The sequence below is a fragment of the Dermochelys coriacea genome, chromosome 11, assembly GCF_009764565.3.
Source record: "Dermochelys coriacea isolate rDerCor1 chromosome 11, rDerCor1.pri.v4, whole genome shotgun sequence".
NCBI lineage: Eukaryota > Metazoa > Chordata > Testudines > Dermochelyidae > Dermochelys > Dermochelys coriacea.
This window is the reverse complement of record NC_050078.2, coordinates 58,104,234-58,129,235: the sequence shown is the minus strand read 5'-3', so window position 1 is coordinate 58,129,235 and position 25,002 is coordinate 58,104,234. Positions and strand designations below refer to the sequence as shown.

General features: G+C 40.7%; 1 protein-coding gene across 3 annotated transcripts in view; it reads right to left on the bottom strand.

Annotated features, from left to right (window-relative positions):
* Positions 1-683: 683 nt before the first annotated feature.
* The window catches only part of LOC119840930 (MOB-like protein phocein), a 28,801-nt gene continuing 4,482 nt past the window's right edge, over positions 684-25,002 (bottom strand). The window contains exons 1-8 of one of the 3 annotated variants that reach the window (XM_038367719.2): positions 13,105-13,415; positions 11,508-11,570; positions 10,858-10,958; positions 8,940-8,982; positions 8,593-8,679; positions 5,206-5,285; positions 4,099-4,210; positions 684-2,929 (exon numbers count right to left, since the gene is read on the bottom strand). In XM_038367719.2, coding sequence (XP_038223647.1) covers positions 2,798-2,929; positions 4,099-4,210; positions 5,206-5,285; positions 8,593-8,679; positions 8,940-8,982; positions 10,858-10,958; positions 11,508-11,570; positions 13,105-13,164 — 678 coding nt within the window. In that variant the 5' untranslated portion in view covers positions 13,165-13,415 and the 3' untranslated portion in view covers positions 684-2,797. Of the gene's footprint in view, positions 2,930-4,098; positions 4,211-5,205; positions 5,286-8,592; positions 8,680-8,939; positions 8,983-10,857; positions 10,959-11,507; positions 11,571-13,104; positions 13,416-23,714; positions 23,953-24,645; positions 24,736-25,002 lie in introns of those variants that run through there. The other 2 variants (XM_038367722.2, XM_038367720.2) reach the window with 2 other exon arrangements.

The following is a 25,002-nucleotide window of genomic DNA, read 5'->3' as shown; positions in this document are numbered from 1 at the left end:
ACAAGCAAAATTACTGTGGCTAAGTAATACAAATCAAACTATGAATCAGAAGAGACAGATCGTTTGGGGAAAAACACTGAAAGCTGTCCTTTGCTTATAATCAGGCCACTTATTTAGATGTTTATATTAATAATGCCTAGGGAGGTGGTCTATGAAAGAAATGTCCTTACCCTTCTTTGTATTCTAGAATCATTTAGCTTTTTACTGAAGCAAGACAGGGCATAAATGCAAATTCTAGCCCCAGCCTCTGGGAAGAGTAACAGATTTGTGAGTAAATCACAACATTTCTACATTCTTAAACAAGGAATATTATTTGAGCTCAAAATCTATTTTGTATTCAGAGATGAGAGACCACAGAACTTACTCTAGAAAGCATGAAATATCCAGTTATCTGTATTCTTGGAAGAAGGGGGGGGGGAAATGAACGATTTAGCAAAATATATTGGTATGGAATTTTTTTTTTTTTTTAAATTTTAGCCTCTTGGTTTTAAAACTTAATTCAAAAGACAAATGTAGCTCAATTTCACTATTATGTAGAATGTAAATCTGTAAGCGAAGCCATTAAAATATTTACTAAACAAATCAATGGTTTGCTTAGGCTAGCTAAAGTTTTGTGGTACCACTCAAGCTTGTGTATATACACTGAGTACTTATGTAAACATTAGCAAGGAAAATAAGCAGTGTTTCACTGAGGCCATTTATATTCAGCTTAGATAGTACAGTGAGTCAACTTTACAGTACAACAACATAATTATGTGAATGAGAACAAACAAAATTAACAGTTCTGGAGGCTTTTACTAGAACTCAAAGCATGAGAGAAGTTTAAGGTGTTAATGAAGTTCTGGGCACCGTTCCGCTATCTTCAATTTTTACAAAAAATGTTTAGTAGTGAAGAGCACCAGCTTTTTTGCCTGCCCCAGGCCAATGTAAGTTTGTCAAAGTGGCTGTACAACAGAAATGTCCTAGGGTCTATCTTGCAACAGTAGACTGTTACAAAGTTAAATACATCTTATTACCTCCAAAGTGTAATCCTCTACCCTCAGTACAAATTTCAAGATATCAAATCAAGTCATCTGACCTGTATAAGATAAACCTCAAGTGTGCAAACACAATAGCTAAAGCTAGTCACTAAGAGCGCATCTGATGCAGTGACCCTGCTGACCATTAAATACAATTTTAAAAATGAAAACACACAAAAATATCTGCCCAAGAAGGCAGCACTGTATAAGCACTTTAAAACCTCTCTCTCTCTCCATGTTCTCATTTGTTTAAATTCCCTTTATATCCAGATGGTACAGTTGCTTAGGGTATACTTGACTTGTAATATTTTGTATTTAACTACTTAAGGCATGTTCAGTATATTTTGAAGAAATTACTATTCAAAAATAAATTAGCTCTCATTCCCAGGTAAATATACCTTCAAGAGGAGGTATAGTTTAGATAAATGACTTGGCCCACTAAGGCCAACACTTTAACCTGTTTCAATACATAAACAGGCCCATGACAACGTAAGTCTCTACTCTGTGAAGAAGCCACAAAACTAACTTTATCTAGGCGAGATCCAATTAATAAAAAGAACACTGCTAGTGCTTTTAGATTCTCTTCATTTATGTACACCATTAACAATAAGTCTGCTAGAATAGTCTTTAAAACATTTAATTCTAATCAAATTCTGGACAGTTCAACACCATTAAGCAGCACTCATGGAACTTGTGAGTTATTGCAAATCTGCAAACGACTCCAACTATGGATGTACTTCACCTCAGTGAATACAATCCAGGTGAATGGATGAAAGCACATTGTTAATCATACTCTCAACGTGAATCAAAGTATTGCAAGGCTAGAATTCAATTTTTTTGCTAAGACTATGCTAGTACATTGTTCTGTAGTGTAATATGAACATTGTGAGGTATCATCTGTAAGCAGTTACTATAGATATGCACAGGTATAAAACCCACCAAGTACCTTACTATAGGCAAGAGGAAAAGTTATTTTCAGCCACTGCTGTTCTTTTGAGAAGTCGTGGGAGGAACGAAAGTGGAGGACTTTCATAAGAGAAAATAATCTTTCCTTGCCTTAAGTCTCAACACATCACTTCCATGATGTATTCAGGCCTCTACTGTTACAGAAAGGCAAGTCCAGATAGTACACAACTGTCTCTCATTAGATCAAAAATATACTTTTGGTAGCATAGTAAAGTTATCCTTTTGGTATTACTAATACTGTAGTTGTGTTTAATATTTGGATATACACATACAAGAATAGTTGATACTATATACTCACGCCCAAAAGCAGAAATAAAACTTAGAAACAAATGAGTTATTTTTTAAAAAGTAAGAGCTAAAATTAGGAATAAGCTACATTACAAGGATCTTCCTGCAGGATTCTAAATTTAAGGTCCGTATTAAACTCAGAACTAAGGCTAACATTGCTATTTCATTAGAAAATAGCTTGTGTGAAACCTTAGTCTCACCTATCTTTTTAATCAGACACATTTGAGGATTGTGATCCAATGATTGTTTAGCAGCAATTTTACACAACTGTAATTCTTTTATTAACAGGTATTATAAACAGATAATACTAATTTTATTTAAAAACCATGAGTGCCACATTGATGAATATACAGTTCATGAATAACTTAAAGTATTTCCCATATTAAAAGGCAATGCACACAGCATACAAAAAGTATACTAAACAAAGCTATAAGGATACATGATTGAAGTGTCTAAAATGATATATACAGTACATAATGTTAATTGTGTGTTCAGTACAGTTGCTTTCTGTACCACAATTCCCATCATGCCTCACTTTCCCCAGACACTGAATTCTGCACCTCCTCTTCCAAAATTGGTACAATCAGGTTATCCTTGGACATCAAATTATATTTCATCACAAATTTAGTGAACCGGTGACACAAAAAGGTTTCATTCTGAGGATGGAAAAAAAATATTTAAATTCCAATATAAAATAAAATGCATTACGACATAAGAAAAGGGAATATTTCAAACTGAATTGTGGGAAATTTATCATAAAAATCCTGGAGCATAAATTGTCCCCTTGGTATTGTACGTTTTAGGAACATTGGGTGGTTTACAACTAAATAATAATACCACAAGGAATCCATTAGTAAAATAGTTTTATTTCCCCCTTTTATATTCATAACAGTGGACATAAGGACCTATTTAAGCTTTATTTTCATAACTCACCTGAATAGGAATATATTCAAGTCCCACTATAACAAGCATGAAATCAGATAAGCAATTCTGCGTCAACTATATCCTGGTTCACTATGCAAAGCCCTAACAAAAGCTGTATATAGGTACCTGTGGTAATTAAATCCCTCCCCCACCCCTACCCCCAACTAAACAGTGAGGTGAGCCACTCTTTAGCTGCTACTACAGTCCACAGGCTCCAGTAGTATTTGCACCCATTGTGCTCCTCCCCATGCTAGTCCTTACCCATGTTTTTACTGCCATTCATACCTCTAAGCCCCCCATTCCTGACTTTAGTCAGTTAAAAAAAAAATAGTTACAAGTACCATATATGCCCCTGAGACCCCTGTTGAGTCTGTGGCTTTAGCATCAGACTTCTCGACTGTTAAAATGTTTCCTCTACTACTGTGTGAAAGATATACACAAACAAGTAACTGACTGTACACAAGTGCTGTCAAATGGATAAAGTAAACTGAAAAAATATTTCTCTACTTTCAATGATAATAATCCTACGGATTTCCTGTAACATTCAAAGGCAAGCAATTTTCATAACAAGTGTCACTGAACTGATGGTATTAAAGTTCTTGTAAAGTTTTCTGCTTCTGTATAGTGAACTTCTACCCAATTTAGGAAAACTATAATAAACAGGATTAAAAAAGCACACATGAAATTGCTTAGTTTGAAGACCAAGTCATTCACATGAAACTTCACACAATTCTTATACACATGTAATCTATTATGAATTGTACTTTCCTCGGCTAAGGAGGTATGTGAAGTGAAAGTGTTAAGAGAAGAAAATACGTAACACAACTGAAGAAGAACAATGCCTGGCATCACTTTAGTAAATGCACTAATGAAAGTAAATGTAAAGTACTCAGTTACTTACTTCATATTCATCAAATATCTGCCGATGATGAAAATACGCATGGGAAAATATTCTGTAAATCCTACGGCACACTGATCCTAGCTTGGCTACAGAGGATTCCTTTATGCTAACCCTGTAAGCGCAAGTCAAATGTTATACAGTACTTAGTTTTACAAATCTACCAGTTGAATACAGATGTACACATGCACATGTGTACCTGTGTATTTAGTTTTAGTTGTTTACACTGGATTAATTGATCCCACATGAAATTCCAAGAGTCAGGTTTTGTGGATGACTGATTACAGAATTTAAATGTTCTCATTATTCTTGAAAGATTTTAGTAAAAATATTAAGTTGGCTCATTCTGCATATTTAAAACTGCATATTTTGATTGCAGAAACACTGACTTCTTCACACAGAGAGCCAAATTTTTAAATTAATCTAGTAGGGGCTAGATTCCCCATTTCTAGCACAGAGGGATGCAAACTGCACACTTCTTCCCCAGCAGGACCATTGTGCTCCATGGAGGCTCCTCCCCAGAAAACACAGTTTTTACTTTTCCATCCAGGGTTCCATAAATTGGCATGGAGACTACCTGAGAAACTGAATCTGAGCATGTCCTTGGCCAGGCCTCTTTGTAGACAGTGGTGTCCATTTTTGGAACTGCACTAGTTTGGTGTGGGTTTCCCAGCACAGCAGGTCTAACAATACCTTAAGCCACCACAACTCCCTCCCTCCTTTGAGGTGGGATTTTCCCCACTGGAAACATAGAGCCCTGGACCACACTGAAAAACCCAACTTGATTAAATTGGATTGGTAATATATTCCCTTAAACACCTCTATTTTACCTCTAACAAGCTGGTGACAGAGCAGCACTAAAAGCAGGACCTCTTCCCATACTTAACAACAGTAACTGTGGACATGCTGCCACATTTAGTATTTTTCATCATATTCTGTAATGCTCTATATTAACAATACAGTATTTTATTCTACTAGATACATGAAAAACAATTTGCGTTACCAAAAACTGTTTCAGATTTGTTCCACCTATGAACAAGATTTTCTGATTGTAAAACAACCCCATCTCCCCACAAAAAAAATTAAAGATGATGCTTCTAAGAGTTTTACCTGCTGGGGAAATATTTATTGCTATTCAGAAGACATGCAGCTCCATCAAGCGTGTGCCTGGTATAGTCTATAGCAGGACACTAAAAAATATTAGGAGGGGAAAACAGGTATGACACCGCATCACACACAATATTTTACACAGAATTGTTTGATATATCACATAGCCATTTTGAATTCCAGAAGTTTTACAGAGTTTCTGTAAGGGTTTGAGTAAACTTCCCCCACATTAGAGCTGTCTGTCTCCTATGTTTTATTACTTATAGCTCCAAGTACCCCTTATTGCGTTATTTCAGGAGAATGCTTGTTTTGGCGATGGGGCATATGCACAGGAGTAGATGATGTTCTAATTAAGTGTCTCTTTAGCAACTAGGAGTCCGGTGGCACTTTATCTCTTTAGCAACTGACATGACAGAAGTTCTATAATGGAAGAACACTGCCAAAGAAAAAATTCATCCCACCGCCTACAAGTTAGTTTGGCTTCCATGGCTCAATCGTGAGGGCAGATTATGGACTGCTTCTCAGTTGCTTTGACAAGCAAGATCAGAGACCATGATCTTCCCACTCCTTGTGCTCAACCCATTTCTCCAATAACTTACAATAAATCCCTGCCTACCTAGGAGCATGACTAAACACCCTGAGGAGAGGAAGAACGAGAGTCAAAGCTTCTCCCAACCCAGATGTGGAGGTAACTGGGCTAAATGGAACTTACTAGAGCTTGAATATATTTTTTTTTCCTTATCTAAACCTTAATCTGTGTATAGAACTTAACTCTTTGCTCTGCATGCTATGTACCTTTGGGGTGAACAAATAATGCTTTGTTTTGAAGAAGCTGTTTTAGAGTCCCTTTAAATCAGCTGCTGTCAGGTTGCCAAGGGAAAAGGGCTTACATGTGCCAAATACAGTTGGGTTTCTCAGGTTAACACAGTTGGTGAACAGGGAGGCTACAGCTGAAAGATCCAGTCTAACAGTGGTAGAACCACATGAATCCACCCAAAGAAGGGTGAAGGTAACAAAATCTGTCACCTGAGGGGTATACTCAAGAGGGAGAGAAAGGGGTCGAAAATGCAGTTCACCTCGTAATCACTTCATCTGGTTTAAGTTAAAGGGGGCAGGACTTTGGGCAAAACAACTGGGACAATTTTAACGGAACACACTATGATTATGGAAGACTAGGTATGAAAACAGATCAGGTAAGACAGACAGCTCTACTATCCTCTAAACTAACAGCCACCAGGAAAGCCACTCTGAAGGTAAGAAAATATAAGTTCACCAACTGGGTGGCTCAGACAGGAGCTTGGGTAATGTTCTATGTGGTTGGACATTCAGATACATAACTCTGCAACACGGTCAGAATTTGAAGACGCACCCTCCTTTGATCTGCTCTTGAGGTGCTAACAGGGCTAGTCTGATAACCCAAAGTTTGTGAAGCTGCTTCTTCCTTTAGGACTGTATCCTCGACAAGGCTGAATATCCACGTGGCATCTCACGCGGTCATGAGATTGGCTGGCCCCTGGAGAAGGAAGCCTATACCTAGTTTGTGTTGATTTTCCCACCAAAGCAAAGATCTTTTCACCTGGATGTTCCAGGTTGTCTCCTAATCAGACTCCTGTGATAGCTAGTTCAAGTGAATGCACAACATGCTTAATGCAATGGTGCAAGAGGGACAAGTGTGGTATTTCCCCCCTCAATTTTAACCTTCTCTGGGTGTTCCAAGCTGCTAGAAAAATTCTCAACATTCCTGCATGTTGCTCAGAGTGAAGCAGGACAAACTGGAAAAGCAGAGAAAGAACTGGAGAGTGTGAAAATCCTGGCTGTGATTGGTCATCATTGTGCCTGTCAACATACTAGAAGGAACCAGCCCATGGTCTGTGCTGTAGCAGACCAAGCCATGGAAAAATTAAAATCCCCATACTTAACTGTTTAAATCATGCAGGGTTAAAGATAGATCTCATTGACTGAGTGACAAGTATTCCAAACTAATACACTATACTTGGTTGGTCTGGACACGTGAAACATATCAACACACCCATGAAGGGGTAGCAAAATATCAATTTCCCTTCTCCTCATCAATACCCCATAATTATTCTGTACTGAATTTTAGATGACAAACACTGTTAGCTTGAGGACGTAGAAAATAAGAAGTAAACTCATGTAACATTCATTCAGTTTTAGTCTGGCCACTTAACTACTTTCCAATTATTAAGAACATACAAAAGTCAGTTTCAGTGAGGAAAAGGAAAAAATACGGAACACTACCTCTGCTAAAAACACTAAGCAAGATTCTGGATGGTTCCTTTTTCTGATTTTGTATGTTCACTTCCAATTCCATTTCTGTTTGAGAAAGTTTGTTTCCCACCTCCCCCAAACTTCTTTCTTCACTTACTTCAAAGGGAAGGTGTCATTATGTGCTTATTACGCCTTTCCCCCCCCACCCCCCGCACCAAGTGCACATTATTTCTGGTGAAAGATGTTGAACTTCTAGTTATGGAACAGGCATTTTTATTGATCTGTACGGCAGCTAATGCAATAGCACGGCAAGCACCCCAAACCATCCCACCTGAGTGCCTCAACCCACCCCTAAAAGGGAACTTTCTCCACGGCTGAGAAGAAAGTGCAGTCTCCATGACTACTTAGTCCTTGATCTCTTTGCTAAGACTCTCAACATAATGATGGTTGTAATGTGAACAGTTGTATACCAGGGCCTACCAAGCATGCATTAAATGTTACTGACTCTTGTTCATGCACCAATACAGAGAAATTAAGTCAGACTACTCAGCAGTCTATAATCTTACTACCGAAATTTGCACAAAACTAACTAAGGTCAAAATCCAAGGGCCAGAATGGCCCTTTGCAAGGAGAAAGCCACAGGAGGGTGTCAGAGGAAGCTGAAGATGCAGAGGTTCCCATAGCAGAATTCCCTGCAAGTTGTCACCAGGAGCAGGGACTTGAGAGTCCACAGGGAGGTGGGGGGATGGGGAGAAAGAGAGGAAGCCTTCCAACTCCATGAAACTGCAGAGAAAGGCAGCTCGATCTGCTAAAAAAGAAATCCCTTTCCGTTGCCCAGTAACAACTATGGAGATGACCAGAGAAAATACAATACAGATTAAAGCTATATTACTCTTCCAGATTCCCCACAAAAGGTGAGGGGGAAGTAGGGATCTGTATGAGACTGTTATGGAGAGCAGCTGGTTCCCTGCTCTTCTGCCTCTTATGAGTCACTATGGAGGATGTGAGAAGCAAGCAGGGAGTACTGCTATGAAAGTCGCATTCCCACATATCCCTTCAATTTGACTAAGACAAGATATGCACGGATGGCCCCTTCTGTGCATGGATCACTGAAGAAAATATGAGCCTTTACAGATATATTTCAAAAAATACCCTCCTTACCTCTTTGGGAGTTTTATGGGCTGCACAAAGAAAAATCCATTGTTCAGTTGCTGTCATCTGAGTGCATGTATCTGGGTGGCATTCACTCTGTTGAAACAGTTGTTCAGTTAATAAAAAACCAAACAAACAGAGAAAGCAAGATTTCATCATTATAATCATTCCTTAAAATCAGAAAAATATTTTAAAGCTACTTGATCAACTAAAGTCTTCTGGAATGCTAAAACTATGTTCCTAAAATCATAGTGGCTAAAAAATGTTTGCGAAGCTTTGCAAGCTAATATTACATCTAAAAATACAAAAACAACCTGGTCTCTGACACAAACATTAGAGAACAAGAAAAGAGTTACCTGAAGCTTGACAGCAAGTCCATTGAGCTCGAGACAGAATTGTCTAGAAATTTAAATACAGCATTGTCAAACCAGTTTCCCTAATGGAAACATTTTAACACAAAGAACAAACTTGTCATAAACACTAATGGTTTTATGGATCTCTAGCATTTTTAACAATTACATTGGTCTCTTTTGGGGTGTAGAAAGCAGAAGAAGAATGAGATCAAATGTAAAAATAATGTTCAAAATAATTTCAGCAGCTATGACATATTTAGAATCTTTGGACATATCTGTAGAATATACCAGGAAGAAAAGAAAAAAAAAAATAAGAGGAGACTATAAGAGGACAGGAATACAAAAAGATAAGTCAGAAAATTTAATTTATTATTCGTTCAGAGGAACTCGTACAACTATATTCTAGTTTTCTCCTTTGTCAAAAAGGATAAACTGAACAGTATTCCAATAGCAGAGACTAGGAATATAATATTTTCTCCCTTAGGAAAATCTACATTTTAGAAATTTCCTTTGATATCAATTCATGTTTAAGGAAGGGGGGAAGGAAAAAAAAAAAAAAAAAAAAAAAGCAAAATCCCTTAAAACATGCACTGAAGAAAAACGCATCATAAGGTGCAAACTGATCAAACCTATCTATGCTATATATACTGAAAGTCTAATTCTGTGGCTTTAGTGCCATCCCCAAATGCTCAAGAGAATACTACTGAAATCTCCGGAGTACCTCTCTTTAAGTCAGCCTGAGTTGAGGTGTAATGCAGTGAGGCTATGTGTGAAAGCTGCTGATTGCCTCACTCTCAGACATATGCTAGCAGACGGTTTAGAGAAGGTTTAATGCTTCAGAGGAAGCAGGGTAAAATTTTCAGAAGTGATTAATTTAGCCGCCTAAGTCCCATTTTCAAAAGAAATATAGGCACTTAAGAGCCCAAGTCTCATTAAAAGTCATTGGGACTTAGGCTCCCAAGTGCCACATTTTTAAAAGGTATTTAGGTGCCTAATAGGATTTTTAAAAGAACCTATGTGCCTAACTCTCATTGGGAGGCACCAACTTAAAACTATTCTTATCCTTCAAAGTGTATGTTGATGGAATGACAAGAGAGTCAAACTAAGGAAAAAACTGATTTTTTTCAGAATGCCAGGACACTAATCTTAGCAAAGTGATGTAAAAACCAAAGCAGGAATAAGGGTAGAAATATCAGTGAGCAGAATATTGAGTCTGTACTATAATAAAATAAATACTTTCAGTAACAAGGACAGTTTGGAAACATAAAAGGCATCTAGGTAGCCAGCTTAACCAACGTATTATAACAGCTAACAGACATAAAGAGAAGGCCAGAAAAATTGTCAAGATTTCTCTGATTGTGACTGGAATAAAAACAGAGAACATGTTGACTGCAAAAAAATATTTTCTTTCAGTTTGTTAAAAACAGGCCTCATGACTAACAGCTTTTCTGGAGAGCATCTAATGATTACAATATTCATATTTTAGTAAGTGAAAGTAAGGATTTGATGAGATTGGGGGGGGAGGTGCTATGGAAACTAATGGCTGTCCTTTCAGTCCATACTGACATAGTTCTAGAAGTGAACTGCAAAGATTTATTTAAAATAAGACAAACACACACATAAGTTGATATTACAAACTTTTAAAAGCAAAAGGGAGTTTAAGAAAATGCTCGCAACAGTGAACTTGGTAATTAGAAAAGGAGCAAATAAATTCCATTTTTAAGACTACAAATCTATTACTAATACATAATTCTAAAATGTTGAATAGTACAAAGTTTTGCTCTTGTAGGGTTTTTTTCCTTTCAGTCGTAAACAAAAATATTTAGAGTCTATGAGATTCAGACTATTATGATTCATTACTACTGCTAATCAGTGGGGTGGGTTTCCTGATTCTACATTTTGACAAAACATGAAATCTTACCGTAAATGTTCATACTTCCATACACCTTCATCCTGCCCTTCAGGAGGTTCCAGGATTTTGTCAATGTTAGAACAGTCTGCCCTTATGTTTTGTTGGATATACTGAAAAGAAAAAGTAATAATTTCTGAAAGTTATTTAAAGATAGTAAGACACCATATTTAGGATTGCCCCACAACTCTAGCTACTTTGATAGCCATTACAGTAAGGATAACAGCTACTTATTTCTTTAATCTAGGTAGAAGTGAGCAGCTATGTTGATGGACCAAAGTAAGAGGACCAAAAAAAAAAAAAAAAAAAAGTAGCAATAGTGAAGAAGTAACAAAGCAAATGTCCCAAATATACAGTGTGTGAAAAACGTCTTCCCTGAATGAGAAATGGTAAGAGGAGCAGTGAGTTTTACCAGGTAGCAATAAAACCTGTTCAACTGGTGAAACCGGACACCCCGATTCTAGTGATTTCTACACACAAAATTACTGTATTAACCAGTACACTGATTTCTATTTCTCTATGGAATTATGAAGTTATTTTTGTACAACTATATCACAACCAAGAAGAGAATGTGCCCAGTTGCTTACATCTTGCTAAAAGTCACAAGATTTGGGTGACTAAACTTAAACACATGAAAAAATATTTATTAAAACAAAAAATACCTGTTGAACAGCTAGTGTGCTATCCATTTCTTCAAAGGATTCATCAGGCCAATTGTAAAAATCCTATGGAAAAAAACACCCAAATTTAAACCAGTGTAATAAAGGGTGTAAAAGATAGCATGTCATTTGCAGCAAATTCTGAATGCTTAATATCAGGAAACTTCAACATGCTGTAGAAAAATAACCTTTACAGTTCTAACAAACAGGAAACTACATCTAGAAAGAGAGGAAGCAGACAAAGTTGCGAAGGACTATATGGGACTGATGCTCACCCTCCTAAGAACCAAAATAAAAAACGAAGGGGCTACCACAAAGTTATTTCATATCTTTAAATTAAAGCTAAAGCTTTGCTTGACTTGTAATACTGTAAATGTCATCTCTTCCATTCCTTTTCACATGCTAAGAAGAGTCAGATCTGGTTAATCCTTAAAGACCCCAAAAAGAAGCCCGGGGTTCTGAAGGAAGTGGTATTAAAGTGATTTCACAAGTGACCAGCAAGACAGGACTAATGAGGTCCTTCCACCAGCAGCTCTGGGTTGTTATGATGGGCTGTTAGCCTAACTCGGGCAAGACACTTAGCTATTATTCTTTCATTGGACCAAATATCCTGCCTGATTTTTTCGGGTTGAATGTTTTGTTTCTCATCCTAAACCATTATGTAACGTTACTAGTTGCTGTTAAAAAGGTATAAAATTTCACCTCAGAGGTGCTGCCTGTCACTGGTGGCTGGTGAAGTAATCCACACACACACACAATCAGCATAAAAGAAAAGCAGGACTTGTGGCACCTTAGAGACTAACACATTTATTGGAGCATAAGCTTTGGTGAGCTACAGCTCACTTCATCGGATGCATTTGGTGGAAAAAAACCCCCATCAAATGCATTTTTTTTTCCACCAAATGCACCCGATGAAGTGAGCTGTAGCTCACCAAAGCTTATGCTCCAATAAATGTGTTAGTCTCTAAGGTGCCACAAGTCCTGCTTTTCTTTTTGCGAATACAGACTAACAGGGCTGCTCCTCTGAAAACAATCAGGATAAAAGATGCACGCGGGGGTAGGATTACTTTAGATTCAGTCACTGACATTTAGCGACTCGGACTCTTTTTTATGACCTGAGACTCCTGAACCTCTAGGTCCCTGGGAGGGGGACTCCCGCTCAATCCCCGTGGAGAAAACACCTTTCTCCTCAGCTGACGGGTAAACACGGAGCAGACTCATCCCCGCCCGGCGCGCAGGGCGAATCCACACCCAGCCCCCCAGGGCGGCGAGCAGCGCTACCCGCCCCGGCCGGGGCAGCCAGAACGAGGCCCCCCGGCGAGCAGCACCAGCCGGGCGGGGAACAGCCCAGAGCCGCCCGGCTCCGGTGACAACCCGGGCGCGGGTCCCTACCAGGCGAGCCGGGCCCAGCGCGGCTGCGGGGGGGCCAGAGCCCGCTGCGGCGCCGCCCGGCACTGGCGCCCCGCACGGGGCCGGGGAGGCCCAGCGGCTCCGCGCCGGGACGGGACCGACCGCACCGGCTCCAGCCCGCGAGAGCGCGGCGGCCGAGCCGGCCCCTCGCCCCGCGCGGGCAGGAGGCGGCGGGGGCGCGGCGCCTCACCTGGGCCTTGGTGCCCGGCCTGTTCCGCCTCAGCACGGCCGTCCCCTCCGCCATGACCATAGTGACAGCGGCGCCAGGACCCGGATGCGGCAGCCACTGACGAAGAGTGGGAGGAACAGGCGCGGCGGGAGCAGAGGGAGGGAGGCTCGGGAACAGCTGGTGGTGGGGAGGGTGGGAAGCAGAGGGAACAGCCTGCGTGACGACCAGAAAGGGGCGGGGGAGGGGGGCTTCCGCGAGGAGAGAGGCGGGAGTGGCAGCGGCAGCTAGAACAACCCCCTAGAGGCGGAGGGGGGCGGCGCCCAGCGGTGCGCGCGGAGCGAGGGCGGGAGAGAGCGAGCTGCCAGGGGGTGTGGGCGGGGCCTGGCTCTCCCTGAGGGGACGGCCCGGGGGGGACAGTCAGGAGGCAACTGCCCCTTGCCCCGGAGCAAATAAGGCCCCTGCCTGTCTGATCTCCCCCCTGTGGGGCACAGCCCCCCCCCCCCAGCCTGCAGGCCCTCACTCGGCCCGGGTTCAGCGCAGGGGGCGGGTACAGCGTCCCTGGCCTCTCACGCCCCTCAGAATTGCCCTGGAGCCATCTCAGCAAGGGTGGGTCCACACTCTTAAGGACTGGGATAGACCGTCATCGCCCCTCAGAGAGGCTCTTGCACAGAAAGAAAAGGAGGACTTGGGGCACCTTAGAGACTAACACATTTATTGGAGCATAAGCTTTCGCGAGCTACCGCTCACTGCATCGGGCATTTTTTCCACCAAATGCATCCGATGAAGTGAGCTGTAGCTCACGAAAGCTTATGCTCCAATAAATGTGTTAGTCTCTAAGGTGCCCCAAGTCCTCCTTTTCTTTTTGCGAATACAGACTAACACGGCTGCTCCTCTGAAATCTTTCACAGAAAGTAACCCTTGGGCCAGTCCACGCCCCCAGGAAAAGCTCCAGTGTCCCTATCTTGCTGCTTACAGGGCTTGTATTTAGATAGTTGGTAAGGAATCTGGCTTCCTTTCTGACTTTTCTCAAGAGGAAAATTCATGGTGTCTTAGAAATGTTCCCCTCCGTTTGCCCTTCAGTTATATGTCAGGTGATAGGAACACATGGCCTCAAAACACCTGCATGAGGGAGTTTTACCTAAGAAAAGATCCTGGCCTCACAAAAATAATTAGTAGATTCTTAGGCCAGAAGGGACTACTGTAATTGTCTAGTCTGACCTCCTGGCTAACACATGCCATAGAGCTTCTTTGAAATATCATACAACTTCCACCAAAATAAGTTATACCTACTTTTATCAGATGTGAACTTGGCACCCCAAGACTAGCAAGCTAACTAGATTGTTGCTTTGAAAACAAGATGCCTGTATGTGCAGAAATTCCTATTAAGTTAATTTCTTCAAACATCCTGCTGTTGCATCCTGCCATTATCGCTGACTTGTCTGCAGCAAGGACTATCTTATATCACATCTACACGGTTCTGAGCACAATAGGGCCCTGATCCTCAAAGGGGGCCTCTAGACATAAAAAAAAATTATTAAAGCTATTGTTAAAATTATATAATCCACAGGTTGAGAAATGAGTGTCTGTACATCTGAGTATAGTGCTTAGATTAAAAACAAACTTCGTATTTGTGGATAAAGTCATCAGATAGATATAGTGCATAATCAGCAGTAACCCAAATTTAGGAGAGTAAATTGAAGAATTGCAGTTTAGATCTTAGCATCCAAGTATTCAGGTACATCACTCATGAAAAGTTATACAGAGGGTTAGTTGTGGAAAGCACATATAATCAATGAATGAAGATTGTCCCTCAGTAATTGAGAATTAGGTAGGTTGTCCGTTTAGAAAATATAATCCATGAGGGAATTATTTCAATTATTTTCCTGATTGCACTTCTCATCAGCACTCGAGCTCATCCCTCCTGGTATTGTCAATGTCCAGTGATGTGTTCTATGTAGATGTCCCTTGACCATCTGATGGCATCCAACGCCATGAGTTGCTGCATCAGCTGAGCGTAGCATTGACCATTTCCACATTCTCTCAACACTTGCTCGTCCCATGCACCTGACGATCAGTGCATGTGTCTGAAACTGGTAACTCTTAGCGCTCAAGGTTTTGGCCAGAGGGGCGTATTTCTCCACCTTTCGAGCTTGGGCATCATGGAAGGCTAGGGTCCTATTCTCGAAGGGCACTGTGACATCCACCATGATAATCTTCTTTCGGTCCACATTGGTGATGATGATGTCTGGTTGCAGTTGGCTGTCGGTCCCAGGGATGGCGGAGTTCACAGCAACCTTCTCCACGGGTGGCAGGATGGCTCTGGCCAGGCAATCTTGGATGGCGGTGTGTCGCAGCTGCCAGTCTCTGGAATGGGGCTTGCAGCTACACAGGACGTGGGGTAGCATCTCATTGGCGTAGCCACATTTCCTGCATCGCTTGTCCCGATTCCTGTGGTGGATGGCTCCATTCAGCAGAACGCAGTTGAGTCAGGCCCTGCGGATGAACCTCCCGTTGGCAAATTGGGTGAAGCTGTCCCTAGGGAGGAAGTGTTTGCTGGTGTCCCACCTTGCACGTCACCTTGAATGCTTTGCCCTGGCCTGGCTTACATTTCAGGTTTTCAGTGGATGGCATATTGGCAGCGGATGGCATCCTTCAGAGTCCTCTACAGCATGGTTCTAGCTCTTGGAGTGATAATAGTGTGATCCGTGTTCTTCACTCCCAGCTCCTAGCATTCCTTGCACCACGTCCAGCGGCAGCCAATACGCTTCTCCAGTCGTCATATAGCATTGCGGGCACAAGTCCAGAGCAAAGCAGTCTCCCCCTCTCTAGAAATGCTAGAAATTACATGAAAAAACTTAAAGTGACAAAGTAGTAAAAAGTTATAATGTAATTAAAAAAAAAAAAGGAGTACTTGTGGCACCTTAGAGACTAACAAATGTACCTGAGCATAAGCTTTCGTGAGCTACAGCTCACTTCATCGGATGCATCCACTGAATGCATCTGATGAAGTGAGCTGTAGCTCACGAAAGCTTATGCTCTGGTACATTTGTTAGTCTCTAAGGTGCCACAAGTACTCCTTTTTTTTTTTTGCGAATACAGACTAACACGGCTGCTACTCTGAAAAATGTAATTAAAGGGGAATTTAATTCTTTTAGTACCAGAAAAAAAAAAAAGGTGTCAAAACATTATAAAAGCAATATTTTAGGAGGATAGAGCTGCAAAGTTGGTCTGGTTTCCACTAAGCTAGGATGTTAGTGGCAAAATGGAAACAAAGGATCTCAAGGCCCTTCAGAGTGAAGTGGATAGAAAGGCTAATAAGTATCTGCAGTGAGCATGCATGAGAAGGACTGGCCTTGGTTCTAGGGTGAAACAAGCCAGGCACTCTCACCTGCACTAGTGCCTGACCTGGGTACAGTAGCTGTCACTGGAGGTGCATATAGAACAAATGCAGATGTAGAAATAGAGCCAGCAAAGGAAAAAACTCTCACAGAAATAGAACAGCTTCTGTAGCACAGGGAGGAGGGAATGGGGATGGAATATTCTTGCCAGAGTCTAATACAATGCTCGTTGTCATTGTTATCTAAGTGCTAGCGGGAGGGATGGAAAGCAGGGAGGAGGAAGGAAGATAGAATAAATTCTGCTGAGATGGGGGGTTAGAGGTTAGGGAGGAGCGGGGGGGGGGGGAATCTTGCTTGCTAATGGAGGACAGAAAGAAGGAAAAGACGGAGACAGCTGTGCCTGTAGGGAGTGGAAGGGGGGACTGAATGGGACAGGATAGATGGATCAGAAGGTGGATGAGACTGAACATCTTGGTAGCAAGGAAGATAAAAAACAAGGGGTGGGGTAAGGAGTTTTTACCAATTGAAAAGGTAAATAAATGATCTTGCTACATCAAAATATTTGTAGCAATCTCCGTCCTTCAGTAAAGGTGCATAAGGGCCATACAGCATGCACTCTTATTGCACCAAGCAAATCAATTCTGAATGAGATACACTTTCAAGCTGAAAAGTTTTTCCTTGCACCCCTTGCAGGGTCATTTTCAGTTTGATAGCACATTTAGTGTTACTTTTGCTTATTCCCAACATTAAAGGGTTTATAATCTACATTGTAAATTTTGGTTCCTCCAGTTAAACCATTCTGAGTTTTTGTTTTGATTGGGGAATGTCACTAACAGCATTCACAGAGAGGCGAGTCCTGTTCTCAGCGGCCAGATTGAAGTCAAAACCTGAGCAAGATAAAGTGATGGGAAATAGGGGATCCTCAGGGCTCTAGTGCATATACCCGGAAACTACCTCAGGGAGCTGACTGTGTGACTGGCTTGGTGGTTCCATATAGGATGTACTTAGTAATGTTGAACAAGTGACAGTTTAGTGCATTAATGCAGTTTGCATTAGTTTCCCTGCCCCCCGAAGCACATTGAAGGCCAGCATTCCAGGTGCAGCAATTGCTTGCTCTCTCAGTCAAAAGGTTGAACATGGCACTTCTGTGTGAAGGGTGATAAAATTAGAGGGGGAAAATGGTGGTGTACAATGAAGGATTAAGTAAAAATATCTGGGTTCATATTCCATCCTATTTAGACCTGGTACAATCCAAAGTTAATGCCTTGAAAGATGGCATTCTGCTCTGCTAAGCATGGCACAAGGTAGACCCACTCATTAGCTGCAGGGGTTCCCCTGCCATTAAGCACTGATCTTTTTCCTTTCCATACTTTCTCAAGGTTAGCTAACATTTGAAGCACAGAAGTTAGGGTTTTGACAGCTGCTTGTCCCTGACTTTAAATTCAAGGATAGCAGAGCTTCCAAAATGCAAATAAATCAAGCTGAAGAATACATCTGTCAGAAGGCAATATGTATCAGCTTTGTCAATCTACAACCAGTTCATAGTTCTTGCAAGTCAAAGAGAAAAGAAATGAATGGTATTTTTTTTTAACCAAGAAGTTTTAAGTGGGATTTTAAGCCTCTCTCCCTCCCAGTATTTAGTTACTTATGTCTGGCATTTGTCCAACCATGTTAAATTTTACCAAGTAGATGAGTATTTAAAGAATCATTTCACTTTTTTTTTTTAACCTGCACCCTCATTTTTCATGAGTGAAAGTCCAAGTGAGTATTTGGCCAATTTATTTAATATTAATGAAATCATCCACTTAATGTGCAGCGGCAGTCAAAAAAAGTGAACAGAATGTTGGGAATCATTAAGAAAGGGATAGATAATAAAACAGAAAATATCATATTGCCTCTATATAAATCCAGGGTATGCCCACATCTTGAATACTGCCTGTAGATGTGGTTGCCCCATCTCAAAGAAGATATATTGGAATTGGAAAAGGTTCAGAAAAGGGCAACAAAAATGATGAGGGGTATGGAACAGCTTCTGTATGAGGAGAGATTAATAAGACTGGGACTTTTCAACGTGGAAAAGAGATGACTAAGGGGGGAGGATATGATAGAGGTCTATAAAATCATGACTGGTGTGGAGAAAGTAAATAAGAAAGTATTATTTACTCCTTCTCCTAACACAAGAACTAGGGGTCAACAAATGAAATTAATAGGCAGCAGGTTTAAAACAAACAAATGGAAGTATTTTTTTCACACAATGCAGTCAGTCTGTGGAGCTCTTTGGCAAAGGATGTTGTGAAGGCCAAGCCTATAACAGGGTTCAAAAAAGAACTAGATAAGTTCATGGAGGATAGGCCCATCAATGGCTGTTAAGCAGGATGGTGTCCCTAGACTCTGTTTGTCAGAAGCTGCGAATGGGCAACAGGATGGATCACTTGATGATTACTTGTTCTGTTCATTCCCTCTGGGACACCTGGCACTGGCCACTGTCGGAAGACAGGATACTTGGCTAGGTGGACCTTTGGTCTGACCCAGTATGACTGCTCTTATATTCTTGTTCTTATTATTTTTGCAGGGTTAGGGCTTCTGGCTGTAATGTGCTTTTTCACATAGAAGCCTCACCGAGGCACATTCCTGCCTCATCATCACAGAGGATGGAACCAGCTAGGGCAACAAAGTTTCCTGAAGATAATACAGCTGCTTCTAGGCAACATCTATAAGGTGGCAGAAAGGGAATGAAGTTTGAAAGGCATACCTATGCGCCATCTCCCACAATCAGATGTAGTTATCAATAGGCTGGGGAGAAAGTCCAGGGGTGAACAGAAGTACCCATACCTCCCCATTTCACCTACCTGTAGTCTAAAAAGCAGAGGAAGAAATAGACAACCTCTGATACAGGATAAACAGCTGGAAGTGAGAATTTTTAACAAGTGGCTGCCCTTCCCCCAATAAAACCTGAGGGATAACTATTGGCACAGTCATTGATTTCAGATTGATAGGACAGTGGCAGATAAATCACAGTTGCTAAGTCATCCTGTCCCTGTCCCCAGTGATAGCCTTGCAAAGAAAAAACAACCTTCACCTTATATGTAATCTGTGCATATTGGTCCATCAGTCATCTAATCACTTTATTTACAGTGCAGAGTGAATTCAGGGACACACTATTACTTTGCACTTGTAAACCATAATACTCCCCCCCCCCCCCCCAAGAACCACAACATACTTCACAAACATAAACAAGTAGGAAGGCATTATCCCAGTTTTCAGATGAGAAAACAGATCTTAAATCCCGCAAATTTTCAGTCAATTACATAAAGTTAAGACAGGTTTCAGAGTAGCAGCCGTGTTAGTCTGTATTCGCAAAAAGAAAAGGAGTACTTGTGGCACCTTAGAGACTAACAAATTTATTCATCCGATGAAGTGAGCTGTAGCTCACGAAAGCTTATGCTCTAATAAATTTGTTAGTCTCTAAGGTGCCACAAGTACTCCTTTTCTTTTTATAAAGTTAAGAAGCTACATCCATTTTAGGCACTTACATAAGTGGCCTGATTTTCAGAAGTGCTGAAAATCTCAGACTGGAGAACATAAGGAGAGAGCAGAATAATGGGTGAAGTACCTGTAGCAACATTAGCATGCTCAATACATCCAAGCAACTTTGGGCTGCTTGTACAGCACCTAGCACAATGGTGTCCTGGTCCATGACTAGGACTCAGTCACTAAATACAAATAATCAGTGGGATATATGCTAAGGAAACCTGTATGCCTCAGGTCTCCCAGGCATCAAGCCCCTAGAGATATCTACTATGAAGAAGAATCCTGTGTGCATCTTATCTTTAAAAGACTCTTATTTAGAGGGACTCTCAAATATTAGGCTTACCTAGTGACCTACATTAAAAGACAATCTCCACCCCAGTTCTTATCTATGAATAGTTAGCTTACAAAAACAAACTAAGCTGTTTTAAATCTCAGTCAGCTCAAAGATTCAACTTAACATGTGACCTGTTTAAATCCCAGAACACAAGCATTATCATAGAAGATAAGTGATTGCATCATAATTGCTGTGGTAGCAGAAGGTGCATTTGCTTATTAGGATTGGGTTGCATAATTGGTTGGTTTTAAAATAGTTAAGGTACAGTAATCTTCAGTTTCAGAAATAAAATGCATCACTGGAATCATGAAGGTAAAATTGAAAGGGGGCAGCTTTCAAGGTAAATAAGTGTTTAGGCTAATAAATGCTAATACATGACTTTGCATTTATTTAGCAGCTTTCATTCTAAACCACCTTGCAGACTATCAGAGAAGTCAATAGGAGTTTGTCTCAAACTGGTAATGACCACATGATTTTTCCTAATTTGGATGCAGACCCACTGAAATGCAAGCAGACATCTATGAAGAGGTGGTGGTAACCAACCGATACTACAAAACTGGGGCAGGGGGCATTTTTGCTAAAGACACCAGGCCACATGAGATCATTAATGTCCACACATAACACAGGTCTTGACTTAAGGTCTCCTCCAAAAGGGCCACAGTTGGCAATCCTTATCTACCTTAGAAGATCAAAGGACTGAGCTAACACTATCAGCATTTGATCAATACAAAATACAGTTATGGTTCCAGCTATTTCAGTCCTGAAGTTTAGACCATTAAATCCGCAACTCACGATACTTAGAGCATAAAAGCAGCTTTTTTTAAAATAAAAGTTCTAGCCTGTTGCCATTTCAAGGTGCACAGGATTGGGCTCATAATTTCCTTACATTTTTCTTGGAACTTTGATTTCACAGTTATTTTGGTAGTCTAATATGCAGATTGGCTTTTTTATAAGTAGCAGTATTTTTCATACTATTACTCTTAAAGTTTTGTCAGTAGTAGTAACAACAACTGCACCCGTTTCTTTTGCTTCAAAAAACCCCCACAGGAATCAGAATTCCATTTAGGATGTAAATGCATTCAATGAACACAAAATTAAATCAGGTCTGCGCAGGCCAAATATTAAACTTCCCTATTGAAAAGGAACATTCTGTATAAAGGTTTTCACACTGTTAAGTTTGAGTGACCTTGAATATCCTTTTGAAGAAGTTAGCTTTTTTGGGGGGGGTAAGAAAATGCGTGCAAGGGTTGGTTGCTTAAGGAAAAAATGTTACTTCAGTTAAAATTAAATCATGGCTGGGTAATATTTACCGTATAAGAATGCTATGTCTGTATAAATGAACAACCACTGTATGTTGTTGAATATGCTTTTGGATTGACAAATACCTCAAAACCATCACAGTGTTATTTTCTTTGTAGTCCATATATTACATGATGGGAAAAGCCTTTAAACCCAGCGAGTTCCAAGCCCTGGCCACCTAGAGGGCCATTACAAAAAGCCAAACCCACCACACACAAGTTGGGGCCTAACTTGGTTCCCCCATCCAACAACCATGTTCATAAACCAACACATAGGAGGGCTAAATTTGTTATGGGTCTTAATTAACCCTAATGTAGGGGCCGGGAGAACTCCCCTGCAGTTGCTGCTCCCCAAGAGCTCTGCCAGACGTGGAGCTAGATCCCTGACCTGGACGGCTCTTATAAGCTGCATGAGCATTCGCAGGGGGCTGGGAGCTAAGGAGCAGCTGCAACGCAGGGCACCAGCAGGAAACGGGAATGCCGCAGCTACCTGACTGGTGCCATGGAGCAAAGCAGCAGTTGCTTCCCACCTCCTACCTGAACAGGGGATGGGGCCTCAGATGCCAAGGAGGAGATGCCCCCAAAACTGCAGTGTCAGAGCTAGGCAGTCCTGGATGTAACACTCCCATGCCCCTGCAACTCCACTCATGGCTTCTGGCCCAGGGGAGGAACGGGGCACAGAGATTCAGGCCCAAGGCCCCACTGAGGCCACAGACCACTGATTGAGAACCACTGGCCTAAATCACAGAACACATGTCAGATAAATTAAAACCACACTTTGCTGCTGGTGGAAGAAGGGAGTAGCAAACTACAACCTCACTGACTGCTGACAGGGTGCATCACAGGAAAGGCCAAGGTGGGGGAGTACAGCAGTGTCTCAACCTTTCCAGACTAGGGTACCCATTTCAAGAGTCTGAGTGGTTTTGCATACCCAAAGTTTCACCTCCTTGAAAAACTACTTGCTTACAGGTTTCAGAGTAGCAGCCGTGTTAATCTGTATTCGCAAAAAGTAAAAGGAGTACTTGTGGGACCTTAGAGGCTAACAAATTTATTTAGTCTCTAAGGTGCCACAAGTACTCCTTTTCTACTTGCTTAGAAAGTCAGACAAAAATTCAGAAGTGTCACAGCACACTATTACTGAAAATTTGCTTACTTTCTCATTTTTACCATATAATTATAAAATCAATTGGAATATAAATATTGTATTTACATGTCAGTGTATAGTATATAAACAAGTCATTGTCTGGATGAAATTTTAGTTTGTTCTGACTTCACTAGTGCTTTTTATGTAGCCTGCTGTAAAACCAGGCAGATATCTAGATGAGTTGAGGTACCCCTTGGAAGACCTCTGTATATCCCCAGTTGATAAGATAATTCTGCTCCAGTGGTTCTCTTTACAGAAGGTAAGAGGACTCAAATCTAACAGTGAGGCCATAGAAATGCACTGAAGTATGTTTTTTAAAAACATTGTCATCTTATTGACATTAAGCTTCATTACAGAACATAATTTTGCTGAGTAGATAGACAGCATATTAATAAGATTCTACTGTATAACTAACACTAATATTCAACTCCTCTGCCTACACTGTCTTTGTGTGAATGTATAACTTTTATATTAAACAATTGTAATGTTACTATACAAGATGTCTGGTTCATATTAAACCAAAAAAGATGTTGCCTCAGGTAGGTTGAACAAGAAAAGAAGGTTCACCTAGTTCAGCAATTACAATAAAATATCACTTCATCCCTGTAGCACTCCTCTGTGGAGAGGGTTTGGTCCTTCCAGCTCTTAGTATATTTTTTTGGAAACAACATAGTGTTTGTTACCAGTACAACTGTACTGCAGGTGTGCATGGAAGTCATATTTGGATGATGTCAGTTTCACTGTTTCTGGGGAACAGTAAGAAGCAGACGAACCATGAAACCACACAAACATCTATAAGGCAGCAAAAACAAAAAAACCCCACCATTCTAAAATTCCTTTAAAATAAAATTAAAAAATTCAGGACAGTTTAGAGGGTATCGAAATTTGAATTTTTGTAACTTTTCCAGATTGCAGAAAATTCAATTAACACCAGCACTTTGAACTGTTCAATGGAACTCCAAAATAAGAATGAACATGTGTTTCTCTGACTGTACACATTCTTTTATTTTGAAGTGGTTGGATCACTACAATGGAACTGTAGGAGTTATTTCAGAGAGACTGGTTATCTGTTTATTATAAAATAAAGAACAGGAAATTATTTACATGATGGAAAAAGATTTCAGCACTTTAGTGGAATGGACAACTTCATGATACTGCAGCCATTTGAGAAATTTAGTCCACATACTTTCCAAGAATGTCACCATCTCTAAATAAGTAATACTCCTGCAAATGGAGAGAAAAAAATAAGTTAATATCTGTTGCAGCCAAATCTCACAGAACTAGTAACTGGCTCCAGGGTCAGTAGCACTAAATATTGTAGTTACTGAGATTGATTTATTGTTGAAGGCTGAAGCCAATATTACACAATCAAAGGAACTATTAACCCAAGGACTTTTATAAATATCTGTTGTCCCGAGAGCCTGTCGCTATGTTTCTTTCATTCCTGGGATTTTTTCACCCCTTTGTGCAAGGCTCTGGGGTAAATCTTCCTGGCAGGAGCATCCTCAGAGACCATGTTCACAAATTCATGGGAGTAGTAACATTAAGTGATAGAAGGCTCTGGAATCTTCTCTCCTCCTCAGCAAGGAGGACATTGCAGTCAGCCCTCTATATTTTTTTTCCTCCCAAGATTGTTTGGCAGGTAAAGAGAACCACTTTCCTCTCTGCAGCTATGGGGAAATGTCAGAGGCAGAAGTGTTTCTCTCACAGCAGAGGACCACAGATGTGTAGTGTGCAAAAGCCACTGGGCCAGCTTGATGAGCCTTAAATTTGAATATTAGCAGTTGTATCGGTCATTCAGTTTGTCAACAACACTATTCATTTTTTCACATGGCCTATTAGCTAGAAGGATTTTAAAATAATCCTGAATATTAGTAAACCAATTTAGTGTGCAATTACAAAGTTCAGCAAACAAACCTTGTCTTCCAGTACTACTTTAGTACCGCCATATTCTGGCAGCAGAATCTTCTCACCAACTTTTACGCTAACTGGCTGAATCTCTCCACTCTAAAGGGGAGAAAAAAACCTCATAAGTTTCTACAAATATCTTACATTTGTTCATAACCACACACAGTTATTTAGGAAAATTTAAGCAGAACATATTTACTAACTGTTTAAACAGCAGAAGTACTAATCCTGGGGGAATCGGTGCAGTTCACATTCAAATTCTACACATTTTATTTGTCAAAACAACACAATATAATCATGTCAGTTTCAATAATTTTGGTAATTTATTTCAAATACCTGTTAGCAAGTATGTCTGTAACAATACAG